The 18,966-nt window shown below is 32.9% G+C and overlaps 1 protein-coding gene across 1 annotated transcript; it reads left to right on the top strand.

The window, feature by feature from the left end:
• Positions 1 to 225: 225 nt before the first annotated feature.
• Positions 226 to 12,107, top strand: LOC128677655 (proton-coupled folate transporter-like). The gene is made up of 5 exons (XM_053758655.2): positions 226 to 1,412; positions 6,467 to 6,568; positions 8,951 to 9,172; positions 9,645 to 9,801; positions 10,324 to 12,107. Exons 1-5 carry the CDS (start codon positions 431 to 433, stop codon positions 10,421 to 10,423), a joined length of 1,563 nt encoding a protein of 520 aa, XP_053614630.1. The 5' UTR covers positions 226 to 430; the 3' UTR covers positions 10,424 to 12,107.
• The last annotated feature ends 6,859 nt before the right edge of the window (positions 12,108 to 18,966 follow it).

Here is an 18,966-nt window from a genome sequence, read left to right as displayed (position 1 = left end):
TGGTCATTATGATGACCGACCGTGACCTTTGTATATATCCCAGACAAATCCTTTCATAACTGTGAAATAGCTACAATACTTTTAATGAGAAGATTACTCTATCTCTAGAACTATGTAATTTTGAAGATAAAACAAAGATAAAAACACATCTATTTAGTACTGATTTCATCAGTAACAGTTTTAGTGTTTATGTTGCAGTTTGTTGATGAGTAACTCAAGGTGCTCAGATAAATGAGCTATTTATTTAAAAGTGTCGTACTCGTCAAGACCTCTGTTATCATTGAGATGCGTTCCGAACGCAACGTACACACGCGCCGCGCAACGTATTGTCAGTCGTTTTTACAGACCGAGTTATTGGAAACATAAGCCTTCATTAGCTATAGTCCGGTACGAACAGTTGGCGCAAACGTGACAATTGCGCACGAAAAAAATGATCGCGAGCACAGAAAAAAATTGCATCAACAATGAACTCGTCAATTCAAACACGTTACTTACCAACAGTTTACAAAGAGCGACATGGATGGAAAAGACGAAGAACGTGTTCAAGAAAATCAAGTGTTTTTTCCGTGAAACGACCGTGGAGCCCTGTTTGTTTATGTACATGCTGTGCACGTCGTTGTCATCGCTGGTCGTGCAAAACATGCACTTGGAGAAATCATGTAGAGTGAACTTCAATTTTGGAGAAGACATATGCGATAGGATCAGGGATTTAAACACCACGGGTTTGGAGAATGAATTAAATCAGGTGCAGATATTGGTAGCGAATGTGATAGCATGGAAATTCCCTCTGCAGACTGCTATTCCCGCCGTGATGGTGCTGTTTGTTGGAGCCTGGAGTGATAAGTACAAGAAACGAAAAATATGCATATTATTTCCATTCACTGGCGAAATAGTCACAAATATAGGGCTGTTATTTGCTACACATTATTTCAAAGAAATATCTTTGATTGGCACAGCCCTTATAGAAGCTCTGCCTGCGGCTTTTACAGGCAGTTACATAATCATCTTCATGGGAATGTATAGTTTTATGGCGGATAGAACCACGGTGGAGAATAGGACATTTCGATTGGGCATAGTCACAATATTTGTCAGTTTTGGTACTCCTACAGGAACTGTCCTAAGTGGTATATTATTAAGAGCGCTAGGATACTATGGAGTGTTTTCTTTATTAATCGTTTTGCATTCTTTATCATTTCTCTACGGACTATTTAGACTAGAAGACATAGTGAATGAAGATGAAATAACTTCGAATCATGAAGTTGCAGAGAGCAGAGTCAAAAGAGTATTTCGAAGTGTGTTTGATCTAGTTGGAAGTACAATTTTAGTCGCTCTTAGGCCAAGAGCTTCGAATGGAAGGTTTCAGATTTTTATAGTTATTGTTTTATATCTTTTGATGGTGGGACCACTTTACGGTGAGTGCCGAACTCTATTTCGGATAAGATTAAACACTTTTAGTTTGTGTTTAGTATATATGTTTATGGTTATGGTTTTAACGATGTTAATGTTACTAAACTTTTTATAATTCCCATTTTATTTATCGACGAGTGTTCAGGAGCACAAGGGTTCGGTGAAATGAAAAATCTTATGTATTTTTCTAAATATATAACAACTATTCTATTTCTCATTATAAACACAATTCTAGAACTTACTTTAAGGCTAACTTATCTGTTATCATACGTAATAACAATCTTTTTTTTTATTCAATAGTTTTCAATCAGCTATTTTCTTGCGAGATGTAAGAAGTTTTTCTTTTATTTTTATGCAAAAATTTAAATAATATTCATGTAATTAAGGGGAGGCCTTTACCCAGAAGTGGGACATCAATGGGTAATGACATAATAAAAACATCATTAATTCGGTGAGTGAGTGAGGGTGAGTTCACCTAAATACCATAACTTATATAAAACTGCTTTCAACGTGCTTAGTAGTTAATGAAGAATCAGTGCAGAGAATACACGATTATTTCAAAAGAAAATTCTTATGATAGATTTTCATGTCTGCCACACAGTAGTATAAAATGATGAGATTATGTAAAATGATGCCTTTCTCTTTCAAACTATTACAAGGTAAACCGGTTAGCGAAGTAGTCTCAATGTGCGTGGCGTGATAATGCACTTGGCATAAATCCTGGAAAATCAAACATTATTTTTCTATTGAGTATTAACGAAAAAAATCACGTAAAAAATATATTTATAATTTTTTTAATGTCAGTGCGTGTACAATCAGGAGTATTCCAATTATAAATTCATTATTAAAAAGAAACGGTATATACATCTACTTTTGTATAAAATAATTTATATTTTTACATAATTAAATCATGTGTCATATGAAAAATACAAGTATTTCTTTTAGAGGTACCTATAGATGTAACAAAATCAATCTTCTTCTTGTTCCTTACCAACCCCCATAATATCTTTTCTTTTCACGATTGTCTTTTTCCTGTCAAGCCTTCATTCACTTTATGACTTGCATATAATTCTAAACATTCTCCTTTCATTTTGTTCGGTCTCCTTCTTCCTTCCCATCCATCCAAATCCAATTTTTTTCAAGTTCGACTCTTCCTTTCTTATACAAGCCTAAACCATGATAGCCTTAACTTATCTACTATCGGAGCAACTTTCATACTTCCTGTAGTATTAATTCCCTACTTTGTTAAGTCTCGTCACACCACACATCCATCACTAAATCTTCATAATCTGCTACATACAAGCACTTTTCATCCGCAGCTTTGTAGACCAATAATATATTTAGAGTCAAAATACATATACCTTATTTAATAAAGAAGACGAGAAATAATTGCTTAACTTATTATTTATAAATACAATACATACGAGTACATACTTCTTAAGTTCAACTTCTTAATTGCGCCTTTCAAGACCTTTTTTATACAAATGCGTTATTTAGTACAAATTGCATATTTTGTCATAAAGAGACCTATATATACATCAAACGAAATAATAATTTTTATTCTTGATTTAAAAACTGACATTTATGCGAAGGAACAATATTAAAATAAAATGCTTTCATTTTACTGTATTGTCCTCATAAATGCCAGTATTAAATTGTATTCTACAACGAAGAATTAAGTAAAAGACGAACAGGGAATTATAGAAATATTTGTTGACTTTCTAAGAAATCGAGTTATTAATGACGATAATTGGAAAAAAATCCAATTTTTTTTTGTTGGATTGGATTGCTAAAGATAGTTCAATATGGAATAGGGGCTCCTATTAATTAGCATTAAAATAAAATAAAGCAAATTTTTTCATCAACGTCGAAAAACCAAGTAAATCACAATTTCTCTGAAAAATTTAGGTATTTTTTAGAGAATATTTTCTTTAAAAATATGTTTACAGCAGCCAGTGCGTACACTCACTAACGGCTGCCGGCAAGTCCACTGACTCAATAGGCATTCGGTGGCCCATCAAGGTCTTAATACGAGTAAATGCCAATTGCCTTCTTACCTGTGAACACTTGTGTCTATGCAGTCTGGATTTATAGGGGTCCGTTCCATATATACTTATTAAACGCAAAAATTTTGGGATCACACATACATCTGACAGATGTACCTATGTCATCTTTCACAGTTATCTGACTGACTCTGACAGACATCTTTCACATCTATCTGACATATGATTCCACCATGGGATTAGAGTAGGTACTCCAACTACAAATTCTATAGATTCCACACCTTTTTTTTTTGTCTAATTTTATACTACGATCCGGAAAAACCGGGACTCTGTTCACACAATGGTATAAACAACTGTTTTCCGGTCGCAATGCGGTAGCAAATTAGGCTAAGAAATGAAAAATTGAGTGTGTTCCATATTAAATTAGGCTTAAATTAGGCTAAAAATAGTAGCCTATTAACTTAACTTTTATAGAAGCGAAGTGCCAATTCTCTAATAGTGACATAAAGAATATGAAGTAGCATGTTCTGTTTGCCAATAAGCATGCTTTCATATAATGCATTGCGTGATGTGCATAATGTAGAATGCGTTGATGTAATGATTTAGAAGGATGACTATGGAACCATAAAATCACACTTGTCAATCTTAGAGCACATCAATGCACTATAACGCAAATAGACTTCACAAATTTTGAGAAATACTACTTAGGTAATTGTAAATTTTGACGTGAATATGTGTGTTTGTATGTCTAATTTCCAAATAAATACTTGGTCATTGATTTCTATATAGGAATAAATAGAATAGATGAACTCTACGGCCTATTGATCATTCTCATTTTGCCAGGCACACTAAAGCTATTACACTTTACATAGTTTTATATTGGGGTCAATTCCCTGTGGAGTATTTATTAGTTCAGGTTTAAAAGATAAGATATTGGTTTACTCCCTCTATTTACTAATCTCAATTCTTTTATGTATTATTGAAGAAGATTAAAATCAAAATTATTTTCATGATATCAACATGGCTTTTTTTTGTTCATAAAAAAATTTGCTACGTTGATCTGGGAGCAAAAGAAAATCACAGAATCCAAAAGTCCCTCACAGACTGTAAAATAAATCAAGACTATAAAATGGAGATTCTCTTATGACTGGCCTATCACGATTAATTTTCAATTCCATCAATAAGCAAACCATACAGCTAGACATGGTCTTCGAGGCCTTTGTCTTCAACACAGCACGACATTGCTTTCACACATTTTTTCTTTTTACATGATGCGTATACGATTTGGGAAAAAGAGACAGAATGTGGATAGCATTATAGTAACGTGCTAGTGTTTGTATGTCTCATGGTAGACCTTCTGTAAACAAATTTAACATAAGTATTAAAATTCTGTCTGGAATTAGATATTCTGTCTGTAACAAGAATAAACTGTTTGTCGTAGGTCCCAATAAAAAAACAAGTCTATAAGATAAAAATAAATTTGATATTGACGGTTTTCAAGCGTCAGATAACATCTTCATAAAGCTCAAGTTGGACAAGTTTATAATTGTATCTAGACGTACTAGACACCTACTTAACCTACTGCCATAAAAATACCTCATCACTTTGAAGAAACCTTGGTGTGCTTCGTAATAATGAGATGAAAAAGAAGACATGAATTAAATGGAATGGAATTTTGCATGTGTGATAAATATTTCTAGAGGAATTACATTTATAAAAATATTTTTTAAAGGCTGCTTTAGTAGCCGACTCCGTGATGGTTCCGTGCATATAATTATTTCCAGTTTGATTCATTAACCCGCAGGCACGACGCGTGATAATATGTTTATATCTGAGATTTAGATATCTAGATGTAGACGGCAAAAAATCTTACACGATTATCTTAATGTATCTCTACAGGATTTACAGGATCTACAGGAAGACAGGATCTACTATCTTTACAAGATTATCTTAATGTAACTACACCTAGTTAGACATACGAAATCTACGTAGGTTATTGCTTATCTTGGACGAAGAGTAAAGTTGACGGCCTCTGTAACCTAATGGTCATTATACATCGGAGTAGCTGGGTTCGAACCCCGGTCAGGCAAAGATGGAAAATGATAATTTTAGATATTTGAAGTCTAATTATGTCTATGTTATAATACCTACTTATATGTATAGTATCGTTGAATTATTCAATAACACAACTAATGAACTATGAGGCTATCTCTAAATAAAGAAGTAAATAAAACAATGTCGTTACGATTTACAATGAAAATGCTAAGGAAGCTATCATATTATGTGTCCAATTCGTGTACACATGAAATTAGCATTTTAACATTGTTATGTGATAACCAGTGAGTGAGGCGGACAGAATATGAAATAATATGGCAAATGCAAATGAATAATATCAAATTATTATGCACCATAGGACAGACATATCAAACTAAAAATTAGTAGATTATACCTACATCAAAATAGTAAAGCGAAACATTTACAGGATAAAATATCGGTTTACTGTCGAGGAAATTGCCAACAATATTATACTTAAGCATATTTGTCGATATACGCGCCTGTTTATCTTGTACTGGTCACTTAGGGGTATGAGCTGATTAGATGAAGATTATGGTCTATAGAGCTTAAAATCTGATTTTAGATTTATTTATTTATTAAACTGAATCATTTTACTTAACATAAATTTATCTGCTAGCAGTGTAACTAATTTAAATTAATTAAATCGCTTACATTTCAATCATTATGTTAAGCTTTCGAACATGAGAAGTAAAAAATATTTTGCGAAATTGCTTTAATGTAACTTGGCGTTACTATCTTTTATTAAAAAACTTTTTTTTAGTTCATAATCTATGGTTTGGTTAAATAGAGAATGCAAATATATTTTTCGAGTTGAAAATACATAGGTATTTTCACTTCCTTATGACTTATGATGTTAACTCAAAATATCTATCTGTCTGAATTCAACCTACAAGTGACATCATTCGTCCAGACCATTGGAAACAATTTATTAAGTTTTTGTAGTTCATAAGCTATGAATAAACTTTTTTATTTTATTTCAGGTGATTCACAAGTCAGTTATTTGTATGCAAGACGTAAATTCCAGTTGAATGAAGTGGAATATAGCATTTATGGCACCATAAACATCCTCCTTGGCTTTGTTGGTAAGTTTATTACAAAACATAGTACTCACCATGAAGAGAATGAATATCATATGTGAGAATAAATTTACAATGTGTAAAATGTTGAAATTCTTTGAAAATCTTTTTTTAAAGTATTTCGATATCAGCCGAACTGATACTGTCCAATCTTTTATTTCCTTTTCGCGTAAAGCAACTATATCTAAATGTCCAATAACATAGAGCAAAATATCAAACTCCAAAAATTTCCAAAATTTACCATCGAATATTTTTTTGTGTATCGATTTGTCCAGAATATTTGTACCTACGTCTTTCAAGTTATTGAAACATATTTTATTGGTCTTTAAACTTGCAGTTAGTTACAATCTTATGTTTCATCGCTAACTTCCATTAAATTGATATCTGTATATTTATACTTATTTTTATTTATACTATAATACTTACGTATCACCGAATCAAAGCAGTTATTATTTGAAAAGTTTTTTAGATGACTTTGTGATTGTGACATAATTTTACGTACAAAATGACTTTGCCACATACCGACCCATAACCAAGTAAATTGGTACATTGCTTACTTTTAAAGTGGGCTACGAGTAAGCACAAGGCAGAACTATGTAATATTTCCTTCTTGTATTAACCGCAATTTCGGGCCAATGTGTACAACTACGCAAATATGATATAGTGACTAACGACCCGACCCAGAATCGCACGAGGTCTATAATATGACGGGAATAAATTGTCTAAATGACAGTGAAAGCAGCATCGAAATAATTTATTTAAAGAAGAAAGCTTAGAAACAGATAGACGCGGAGGGCGACTTTGTTTCATACTATACTAGTTGCGCCCCGGGGCTTCGCTCCCGTGGGAATTTCGAGATAACATGTACACTATGTGTTTATTCCAGGTTATCTGCCCATGTACCAAATTTTATAACAAGTTTGTGAAGCAAACTAGAATCGCTTGGGAACATTTTTACATGAAAATGTTTTGGTGGGATGTATGTTTACTTCACAAACTTTCGCATAGTAGATAGTGATAACTAAGACGTAGTATTTTTGAAAACCATTGCCATGTTGAGGAGTTATCATTACTCTAGGTCAAGGATTCCAGTTAACACGGGATGCATCTGTTTATCAGTATGTGCACTTTGTGAAGCGATAATAAAAGTAATTCAACTAAGAGTGTGATTACATTTTGCGTAGATTAATGTTGTTATGTCATAAAGCTCAAGAGTTGAATAAAATGCGTAGCCATTAACGTGGTAGTTGATGCTGTGGATAGAAACATATAACAAGATCGATCATGTGTGTATTTCTTGTGGTGATTAATATCCTGGAATCTAGAACCCCGGATTCTCAAGACATACTTACACTTAATATAAGTATTTCATATAGGAATATCAAGTGACTGATGTCTTAAAAGATAATCAAAAGTCATCTAAGTATATATCTAATAAAACTGTAATTAGGCTATGTCTGTACATAAAAGATATTAATGAAAAATAATTATGGGGAATTTTTTGGGACTAATAGAACCATTTTTTTTGTCCGTCTTTATGTTTGTATTGTTAGCGCATCATGCAAAATCTACTTAATAGAATTGGATGCGATGTTCACAGTTGTATAGCGGATGGTCTAATTTCAAATCTGATTTTGATTACAACGCGATAAGTTACTTAGAACCTGAGATATTTACAATAAGTTATAGATGAACGCATGAAGACGCGGGCGAACCCGCGGGCAAAAGCTAGTACTTAAAAAATTACCATCATCTTACATGACAACTACCTACCACGTCTAGTGGTAATCGCGTACCCACTAGTTAACTTAAGCTGTCAAACAGTATGCCGTGCAGATTCCCTCACGATGTTTTCCTTCACCGAAAACAAGTAGTGGTCTATGAAAACTTCTTGGAGTGATGGTCTTACAATTAATTACGTTATTGGGAAAAAAGCTAAACAAAAGTACAAAATTCAAACATAACTTATTATGATAAGAAATGACAAAAGCCATAAATACTAATTATATAATTACTTACAAACAAAAATAAACTAATTTGTTTCTTAGAATTAACATTAGTGTCGAATAACTAATGACCTTTTATGATAATAACGAAAATTTATAATTTTACAAAACGATTTCTTTTTCTATTTGTATATATTTTCTATGAATTCATTCCACTCACACTTTCAGTTCCATATCACAGTTATGACTAAAAAAGCTAAGTTTTAAATGTGATGTGAATGATTTAAAAGATGAATTCACAGAAAAAATATATAAATAGAAAAAGAAAAATTCTATGTCTATCTATAATCATAATTTATTTGTCGGCTGCCCCCAAGTCATAAACTACTTTATGAAAAATTGATGGCAGGCGAATTCTAACACCCTTATTTTCTTTTGGCAGGTACCATATTCTGTATATCTGTGCTTAGCAAGATGATGGCAGTACAAGACAGCACTATCGGAGGCCTCGCAGGTGTGAGCAGGATAGCTGCATGTTTCGTGTTTGCGTTTGCACCGACCAGACCCTGGTATTATGCAGCACCGTTATTCAATATCTTCAGTCATACTGGCCTTACAGCAGTGAGATCTATAGCCACTAAAAGCGTACCTACCGAAGAAATCGGTGAGTTGTATCATACATTTAGAATTAAAAAAAAAATAAAGAAAATATAGTGTATTGAGTATAAGTAACAATAAACAAATAAAAAGTTTTACAAAAATATCAATGTTGACACAAGCTTATTATTTACTAGCTGCGTCCCATGACGTCGCTCTCTTGGAAATCTCGGGATAAAGGTTAGTGTAATAAAGTGTAATAGTGTCTGTGGCAATACAAATTAACGTTTTAGTTCAAAAAAAGAAAAGGTTTTTAAATAAAAATTAAATATATCGTACTAATATTCCTTCACACAAAATCTATGAAATTGTTATGTTATGAATTATTAGGTTATATAATATTTTTTTAAATATAACCTAGAAGTACTTACCCTAAGTGTAACACATAAAGCTTGTATAACGAACTACACTAACTATATAAAGTATCTTTAGAATATTTTCTTTAATAATCGGTTACCACTTTGAATGTATGATTTCAGCGAAACTTAGTGCTCTAATTGGGGTGACAGAAGCCATAGCCCCTTCCATATACATGCCAATCTCCAGCCACATCTACAGTATGACAATTGAAACGTTTCCTGGCGCTTTTTATTTGTTCGACGCAACTCTCACAGCTGTAGCACTGGGTTTTTTCGCGTAAGTTTTCAATTCAATTCAATATTCAATTTATTCAATTATTCAAACAATTCAGGTTTTGCCCCCAATCTAACACCTAATTGTTACATGTCATAATGTGTTTTTAAAAAACGTGAGTTTTCGTTACTTACAATGTGGTGTCAAAAATAAAACTTAATCCTACATGTTTCACCGCTATAAAATGCCGGATATGCAAATTTAAATTGTGAACATGCTACTGGCCTTAAAAAAAAAGTGACACTATTATGTATGTCGAATGTCGATACTACTTATATAAATTAAATTTTAACTGCCGAAGCATTATAAAGTACAATGCTCATAAATCTTGCGAAAAACAGCAGTCAAAGGCAAAAAAAATAAGTTTGGCTCATTACAATATTTCTGAATGACAATAATTGAGTGCTTTCATTCAAATATTCCCACTTGAGCAATGCCCCGGGATGCAACTAGTGTGATGTATACAAATAGACTATACATACTTCCACAACAGTTTATCTAATTAAATGTCTCAAAAATTTTCAGGGTCATTTATTTACTTGTAAGAAGAAGAATGAGAGATTTAGTAACAGACCCCAAGAGGAAAGAAGACTTCGCGAGGTCAAATGAAGTATCACGTTTTTAGACTAATGAGTATCTATAGGTTATAATGTATCTGAGTGTTTCTCAGAGCGTTTCGACCACTGCGGTCGTGCTGTCATTACGATCTGTAAATTTTCTTGAGGAAGGAATCCTGAAGGAATCAATTCCAAAATCAGTCTACACTATTATTATAAAGAGGTACGAAACTACCGAACCGATTTCAAAAATTATTTCACCATTAGAAAGGTACATTATCCAAGATTGCTATAGGCTATATGTGACTCAAAATTCCCACGGAAGAGAAGCCCTGGGTAACATCTAGTCATTCATAAAATTGACATTGCCACAGTATAGTTTAATTATTTAAAAGTTAGGTAAGTTGTATTTCTTTTCTACAGAAATAGTTTTTTAATTTTAATCACAAGATATTATTAACAATAAAAGCACAAAATTATGTTAATTTTAACTAAAAACTATTAACTTACAAATAACATATGGTAAAATAAATTCTTGTCTTTGTTAAAATTGGAAAAATTGTAATGATAGCGCTGCAGCAGCAGTCGAAACACTCTCCGCTCCACCCATCTGTTATTTGTATTATGTTAGCCAAAGTTACCAAAATCAGGGCGGTATTTTAAAGATGAGATGTTTGTATTAAAGTACAGCTAATCGCATGTCAAGTAACCTTTCATGGACATCTATGCGGTGGTGATATAGTGAATTGGCGATTAATTTGGATAAGTGGATGTGGTGTCGAGTGTACCTACATGTGAAAATGTATTCTATTTTAATTTAATTCCATGTATACATGAATCTCACGATGTATACCTCTAGTTAATTTTTTTTCTACATTATCCTTATTAAATTATTGTACCGCCCGGCGTGTCCTACGACCACTGAAGGACCTGCAAGAGGCCACAGAAAGTGCTGGCGTTGTATTGGTCCTCACAAATTTAGCCGAGTCGATACGCTAAGGATGGTTACGTTAATTTTTCAAATTTGAATGATGCAATTTACTAGTGTAGGTTACACCATCAACATTGACGTCAACGTTAACGTGCGCAGAAGAACGCAAAGTACGCCATTTTGTCTAAACATCAGCGGCACGCCGATAAAAATCAACGTCAAATTTGACGGTTGAACTCACCCTAAAGAGAAGTTATATCATTGTTAAATACGCACATTTTGCCTACTAATAATAAAGATATCTTATGTTCACTGCTCCATAATTATTTGCGTAAAATCACAGTTTTATTTTAATAAAATTTATCATAACAAAACATTGAAATATGCATAATGATGTTCTTTAAAGGAATTCATCAATAATAGTTTAAATTTTCATTTCGTCTCGGCTTCGCTCGGGTAAAACATAATACATTATACATCTAAACTTTCTTCTTAAGGAATCACACTAGGTAAGTATGTATTGGTAAAAACGGCATTAAAGTTTGTGCAGTTATTTTTGAGATTATCGTGTCGCAGGCATATAAGTATCTAAGTTTGTATGCTTTTAAAGAACACTCTATGAACCATTGGACATCGCTTTCTGTACCACAATGAGACTGATTTTGCCATATTTACACTTAATTGAAATGTAGATTATTTTGTAGATAGTATCTTTATGATGTATTGTACTGATACATATTCTGTAAGTTACCATTTTGATAAACAGTTGATACCCGAAAAAATGTTACTGATGAAAGAGAATAAAATATATTACCATCTCACTCTCCTTTTTTCATAAAAATCTTCTAAAAACCCCTTAAATTGTAGACCATCTCGACCGCACGCTAACTGGAGGTCCTGAATATTTGTAACTGTGATCACAAGTATTTGTCTAATGTTGTGCAATAAGTTTAACCTTGTGTCCCTCTTACCCACAATACAAGCTTAGTGGTGTGCGCCGTTGAGTATGGTCTATTTATTTATTAATTCTTTTGCAGGACAGTGAATATGAAAAGCATTTAAACTAATACGTCTAGTAATATTGTATTTGCCCTCAGTTCAATAGCCCCACAATTGTTCAGTAAATAACAAGTAATCTGTTGAAACAATATTATAACTTATCGTAGTATTGTGCTATGATGTAATTATTTTATTGAATATAAAAAACCTACAAACAGTCAAGTGTTAGTCATGAAGCTTTATTATATTAATACCAAGACCAAAAATATTAGTTTTTTAAACAAAGTATTTTTGTTACACTTCATATTTCAGTTACATAAGTAATATATAAGTAATACCTACCTATTTTTTTAAATCAATGTACGTTTTTAGGGATGACTCTATGACACATATAAAATACAAACTTGTATTTCTCCAGGGTATATACAAATTAAAATATTATTTATCGCTTTTTAAAAACTTTATGTAAACTCGGTTGGCTATTTAATATGCAGGCCGATATTATCTACTAGCTGCACCCTGGGGCTTCGCTCCCATGGGAATTTCGGAATAAAAAGTACTGTATATTTTATTCCAGGATATATTCTACCCGTGTACCAAATTTCATAACAATCCGTCTAGTAGATTTTGAGGATGTACTTTATGTGTGTTATTCTTTTACTCTCGCATTTATAATATTAACGGGATTCTTATCCGATTCCCACGGTTAGCTGTATCAAATAACAACCGAACATTTTATTCAATAAATCTTTCGGCAATATCCTACTAACTGCTTATTGGCATCTGTTTCAAAACTTTTGTACTTAATTTTATATATAAGTACGTATTCTGGAAAGATACCGAACAGAGCAACTCTCGTCTGTCTGTCGCAGGCGGTCACTGATATAGCGCCAGTAGATCTATCATTTATAAATTCTAGAAGGAAACTATAATTTTATATTTAACTATGATTTAGAGTAACGTAAATTAAATTAATGATATCCTAAATGCAAATGTCGTAGTATCAGAATACTGCATTCTTCCCGCAGTGTTAGTTATGGTTCTAAAAAATAAAGCATATTTTGAGCTAAAGTATGTTTTGTCTCGTTTTGTCAATGCCAAATTTTGTAAAGTGCGATAGTGACAAAACATAAACATGTTTTGTCACTATCAAAACTGTCAAGCTAAAACTAGCTTATCTTTTTTATGAATTACGACAGGGCGAAACTTCATACTAAGTATAGCGTAAGTTTGGCCTTCGTGGTCTCTTGAATAGTATAAAAATAGTCATACTACGTGCACAAAAGGCACTTCCATCAAATGCATATCAAGGATCGTAGTTCAGCTTCATTCCAAGTCTTCAGAGACCCTTGCCAAAAGATAGCATTTAAAACGAAAATTAGACAACCATTGGACCGAAATTACTAAATGACTTTTTAGACTTTTTGATTCATTTATTTACTTTATTACACAAAATACAATTTGAAGAATAAGATTCCGTATATTTCCTAATTAATAAGTAATAATTCATAAATATAATAGATTTTTTTATGAATGTGCAACTTAAAAATGGATTACATCAAGCATAGAATTTTGCTTCATTATATCGAGTTTAACTGTAAACGTAGTTTACATAATTTTGACGAAATAATTATTTTATTTTTATTGTTAAATAGTCCCAAATATTGAAATAAGAATTATATTTGTCTCTGTGTGTGTGTGTGTGTATTCTTGACAATATTGTGTCAAAGACAGCAAGTGTTATATAACTTTTGTAACACGCTGTGTAGTTTCAAATGATGACAAATTGAATTCAAGCAACAGAGACCAACTAAGCTAAATATATTAAAAGTAACAAGATCCCGGTCTATAACCAGAAGAGCGCGATTGCTAGATCCATTCTGCAAGGGTCTTTGAGTTGTAAAAGTATCAGGTATCAATCGACGTAAGATGTTTCGCTTAGAAGGTAAATGGGATGAAAAATGAATTTCCTTAATATTGATATTAGACTTGCGGAGTGGGAACCCTTTTTTCTCTTGTTATTTTATTTTTTATAAAAGATATTACCTATAATGGTTTGCTAAAGGTTGTTTGATTTTCTATTAATCAATCAATTTAGTAATATTCAATAAAAGGAATGTTCTTATAATAAATATTCAAATCTTAAATCACCTATAAATGATTGGATAAGTAGATACTGACCATAATATTTCTTTTATCTATGATACTGATATATTTACGGACCAAATCCAGGTATTGTCATGGTCAGTTTTCTCATATTTATTCTATAGTTTCTGCATTAACAAAAAATCAACGTTAAAATATTCGAAAGAACTCTTGGATTGATCGGAATTTTTCGTTAAAACCATCGAAAAAATAGGAGAGAGCTGATGAAGTGAAGTTCGATTGCGTATGTATGAATCGGGCCCACTGTTGAAAACTACATGGAACATAAAATATTTTTTTATTATTTTAACCATTTAATTTCTGAAAATGTATTTTTATTAATAACAAATTTTCTTACAAAAAAGAAACGCATAAAAATACCTCTATAATCGATATTAGGTAGGTAGATATTAGATAGGTAGGTAGGTAAAGTGTATTGTGTACAACAATTTACTCGAGATTTATCAGCTCGTCGTTCTGACATACTCCGGACACCTGGTGTCGATGTCCATGGACAATTGCATTAGAGTTTGCTCCATATTGCCTTTGGATCAGGTAAAAGCTAGCAATGTCAGGCAGTAATAGCTATTAGATGAAAGAGTGTTTTATCTGAGAGACTTTTAGAAAGTTACGTTATGATTTAATTCAGTTATCAGGCAATTAAATTCTATTTGGATTCCCAATCCCAAATCGAGAAGTGATTACACACGACAGAGAAGTGATCACACTTCTCTATCATTTATTATTATGATGTCCTCCACGACGTGTCCATCGACGTGGACGACTTCTTCTCAGCTCCTGGCATGAGCTTGGATGTGACTCGCGAAGCCGAACTTGGTCTTGGTCGTTTTTCTTTGGCGTCGGGGCGCCACAGTCAAGGATGACTCTGGTAACAGACGAGGATGAGAAGAGAAACAAGTTACGAAAAATCTTTCGAGCCCACGTTAACAGATTGCAAAATTGTATTCGAATAAATCTGCTACAGTCTAGGTAGTTGTTCAGTGAACCAAGAATTATTTGTTCTGGCAAATCCTTGCTTTATTGTTGGGAAGTTTCCACGTGAACAATATTCTACGCGAGCAAGATGCGATTGCTTGATACTCTCATGTTTGAGTTGGGAATTTATTTCAGCTACATTCAAACACGTTCCGCTTTCAATTGCACACGACGACGTAAATGAATGTTCATACTATCCATCCATAATTCATATCCTATTCTTAACTAATATAACGAAAGTAAGGTGCTTGGCTTTTACCTCTTAATGCTTTATCTACAAAACATTTTCTTGAAATTTCCACTAATTATAGTTAGGAGTACGGAGAAAGACATAAGATCACCTCGGAATAAATAAATGTTCCCGTGAAAAATTCATGGTGGCAAAGCCGCAGGGAAAAGCTTGTTTCTTGCATAATCTGTTAAATTATTATAATGTTCCATATTCCAATTAGAACGGTCGACTCGACGAAGAAGAAAAAGGCATCAGTTAAATGATTTGATATTTATTATAATGATATATGACTGATCAGAACATTAGGTTTCTATCTTGTCGAGTTGTTTTAAATAATAAAGTTAATCGCTATCAGTAAATTAACTGTTTCGTATTCAGTGTTAAGTCAGTTAAGTTACCCTACACCGATTTCTATACCCCGGTAATAGTAGCAGATTGAATGAATTTGACTAGGTCGATGTGCTGACGACTGTACTGTTCTATAAGAAGAAAATTGATGTACATAATTTCTACAGTCAAGGTTTCCTATTGTAAATAGCTTTCAATATAATTGCATTGTGTTAGCCAAGTAATAATACCTAACTCCGTTATATGTTATTCGTTTATTAAATCAGCTACATTGCTATTTGAAAAGAAAAGTTAACTTTATTGTACGGGAACACATACACACACAACTGCGTTTTTTTGACTGACGGGCAATATTGCGTTTAGGTTATTTTATGAAAAGCACCTCATTTCTGAAAATTACTTTTAAAATACTTTTATAGGTTTTTTAAACCTGAAATAAATTATTTTTATTTTATTTTATTTAAAAAACTACCTGTATCGTCCATTGGTACATTTCATAATCATTTGTGTCCCAGTATTGCGCAAAGGCCTCTCTCTCTCTCTATCTTCTTTAAAAAATAATCTTTTTTCACCGAAATATAATGCATACCAAATTTTATCAAAATCAAATTAGCCGTAAAAGCGGAACAAACAGATAGACAACAGACTTTCGCATTTAGGTATAACATTAAATATGGATTTCCAAGCAATTTGACTGCATATTACATTATTTTGTACCTATAAATCTTTGCCAAATTTGCAAATTAAATCGTCTGAACATGCAAATTGCATGATATATAAACACACTTAAGTATGTCCAAGAGATAATGAAATACGTGCACGACCGTAGTATCATGTGTTTTATAAGCTTTTACCCGAGCAAAGCCGGGACGGTCCGCTAGTACAGTACTGAAATCTGAAAAAATACGAATTAGGTAATACTATTTTAAGGTTGAAACTTTTCCCCTCGTGTGTCGCAACTTCCGCCGCGGTGCGCGTCGCCGGATGCAATATCCCCGTACTACCAACTTAGTTACCGCATCGATTTTCTCGTAACATTTACTTACTCTCATCTCTACATGTTCCCTGTTGTATTCGAAGTTGTGAGGCCGTGAAGCCCGAGCGAATAAAATAACTTTTTAATTTTGATGACTCGGCTGTTTTGTTGTTGGAATTTTACAACTGACCCTCATTGGGAATGCTATTGTTGCCTACCAGCTACCTAAGCTATGTATCCCTTAATATGGCTATGGAGTGGTCCTATTCTAGGGCGGAACCACAGGTCAAACAATTCCCTTGACTTGTATCTATAGGATAAAGTCAAGGATTCTTTTAAAACAAATTAACTAGGGGTAGATAAATCTGCAGCGGATTGACTGAGCTGAGAGCACATTAATCAGGGCCTACCTTGAAAATACGAGCTGTGGGTATTATATAGCTTGTACATCCTTACATTAAAACAAAGACCTCTGCCTCGTCTGTCTGTATGCTGCACGGATTGTCGTACAGACTGGAACGGGCCGTGCTAGTAAATGATGAATTCTTTAAAAAAAGCTCGCTCTTTTATATAATTTAATAGCTGCTTATCGCGTATATCGCTGCTTGTAGTTATTTAAAAAATACTTTTTAATTTTATGCACAGCAGCGCCATTGACTATAAAACTTTTTGACCAAATCCTATTCGACTTTCCATACATGGTCTTCCAAGGAGACCAAAAAATGTTTGCAATTTTTTGCTAACGATTTCTTTTGGTATTGACACAGTTTAATTATCTGTATGTATTTTCAAAATGTACAGTATAAAAAAATTACCCTGTTTAATCTAAGTATTTATCCTTAGTATATAATATGAATTATTGAAGCGACAAACACCAAATGGATTGACGTCTTGATGTAATAATTAGTTCATCGTGTGTGGTCTTGAACGCCCATTTAACCTTTGACAGGATAGGAATTCATCGCAAATCGATTTAACCTTCCGATGCTAGTAATAGCACGGGATATCGATGGTCGGCGAAAATGTCATCGGTTTAACCAAAACTAGACAAACTTTTTGTTTTGCTGCCTGAGATATACGCATTATTATTATTAATTAAAACTAGATTAACGAGTCTATCATTCAATCGTAGACCGTTAGACTGCAAGCTTAGGTACCTATTAGGTACAGTCACATGACTGTAAGAGATCCCTACATGGGATAAGTCCGCTGTTGTACGTGTATCTTTCTTGTAATAATTTTAACCTATTAATATACTTATAATCTTACCATAAACTCGTATTATTAAAAACACTCAAACGAAAGTAGAGTTTTATTTTCCGTAGTCCGTAGTTCATTGCACTAGTTATACATATAGTAAACAGTAACATCAAAGCTTATTATAGTAACTTGTTTACTTCGCATCGGAGTCAATTAACTTCAAAAGAATTTACTCCTTAAAAGGGACAAAAATAACTCAACTGAAAATTAAAGGAAATAACGATTGTTTCAAAACAGTAGCCGATAATAGGCGTACGAGTATCGTGAACCAGATTTATTTGGGTCAAGAGTGACTAATTAGGGTGAACGCACGTCGCAAGCCTGTGGTTTGTTCCTCTTATGCCCTGCGCACAAACTCGATAAAAACATGCTCAATTCAAGATATGCTGAAGCTATTGTAAAATAAAAAAGTTTTAGCTTGAATGCTTTACGCATTATTATATAAATATACATTAAAAGGTATATGTACTTCACCTTTTTTAATAAATTGACGTTTATGAAATACTGTGATTATTAAGTTATTAAGTTTATGGCGCCTAATTTTCATTTTTTGTCTTTAAGTAAATTGACAATAAATTTAAAGAAGGAAACTCCTGCGCATTTATCTACATAACAACGCACTATATTAATGTTAACTACAGTGAAGGCGCACACAGGAATTTTATTCTTATAATCGTTTATACAAATATAACAAACATGTAAGTTAGAAAAAGGTATGTAATAA

Source organism: Plodia interpunctella, chromosome 18 (genome assembly GCF_027563975.2).
Source record: "Plodia interpunctella isolate USDA-ARS_2022_Savannah chromosome 18, ilPloInte3.2, whole genome shotgun sequence".
Classification (NCBI taxonomy): domain Eukaryota; kingdom Metazoa; phylum Arthropoda; class Insecta; order Lepidoptera; family Pyralidae; genus Plodia; species Plodia interpunctella.
The sequence above is the reverse complement of the archived record's forward strand: the minus strand, read 5'-3'. Positions and strand labels throughout refer to the sequence as shown.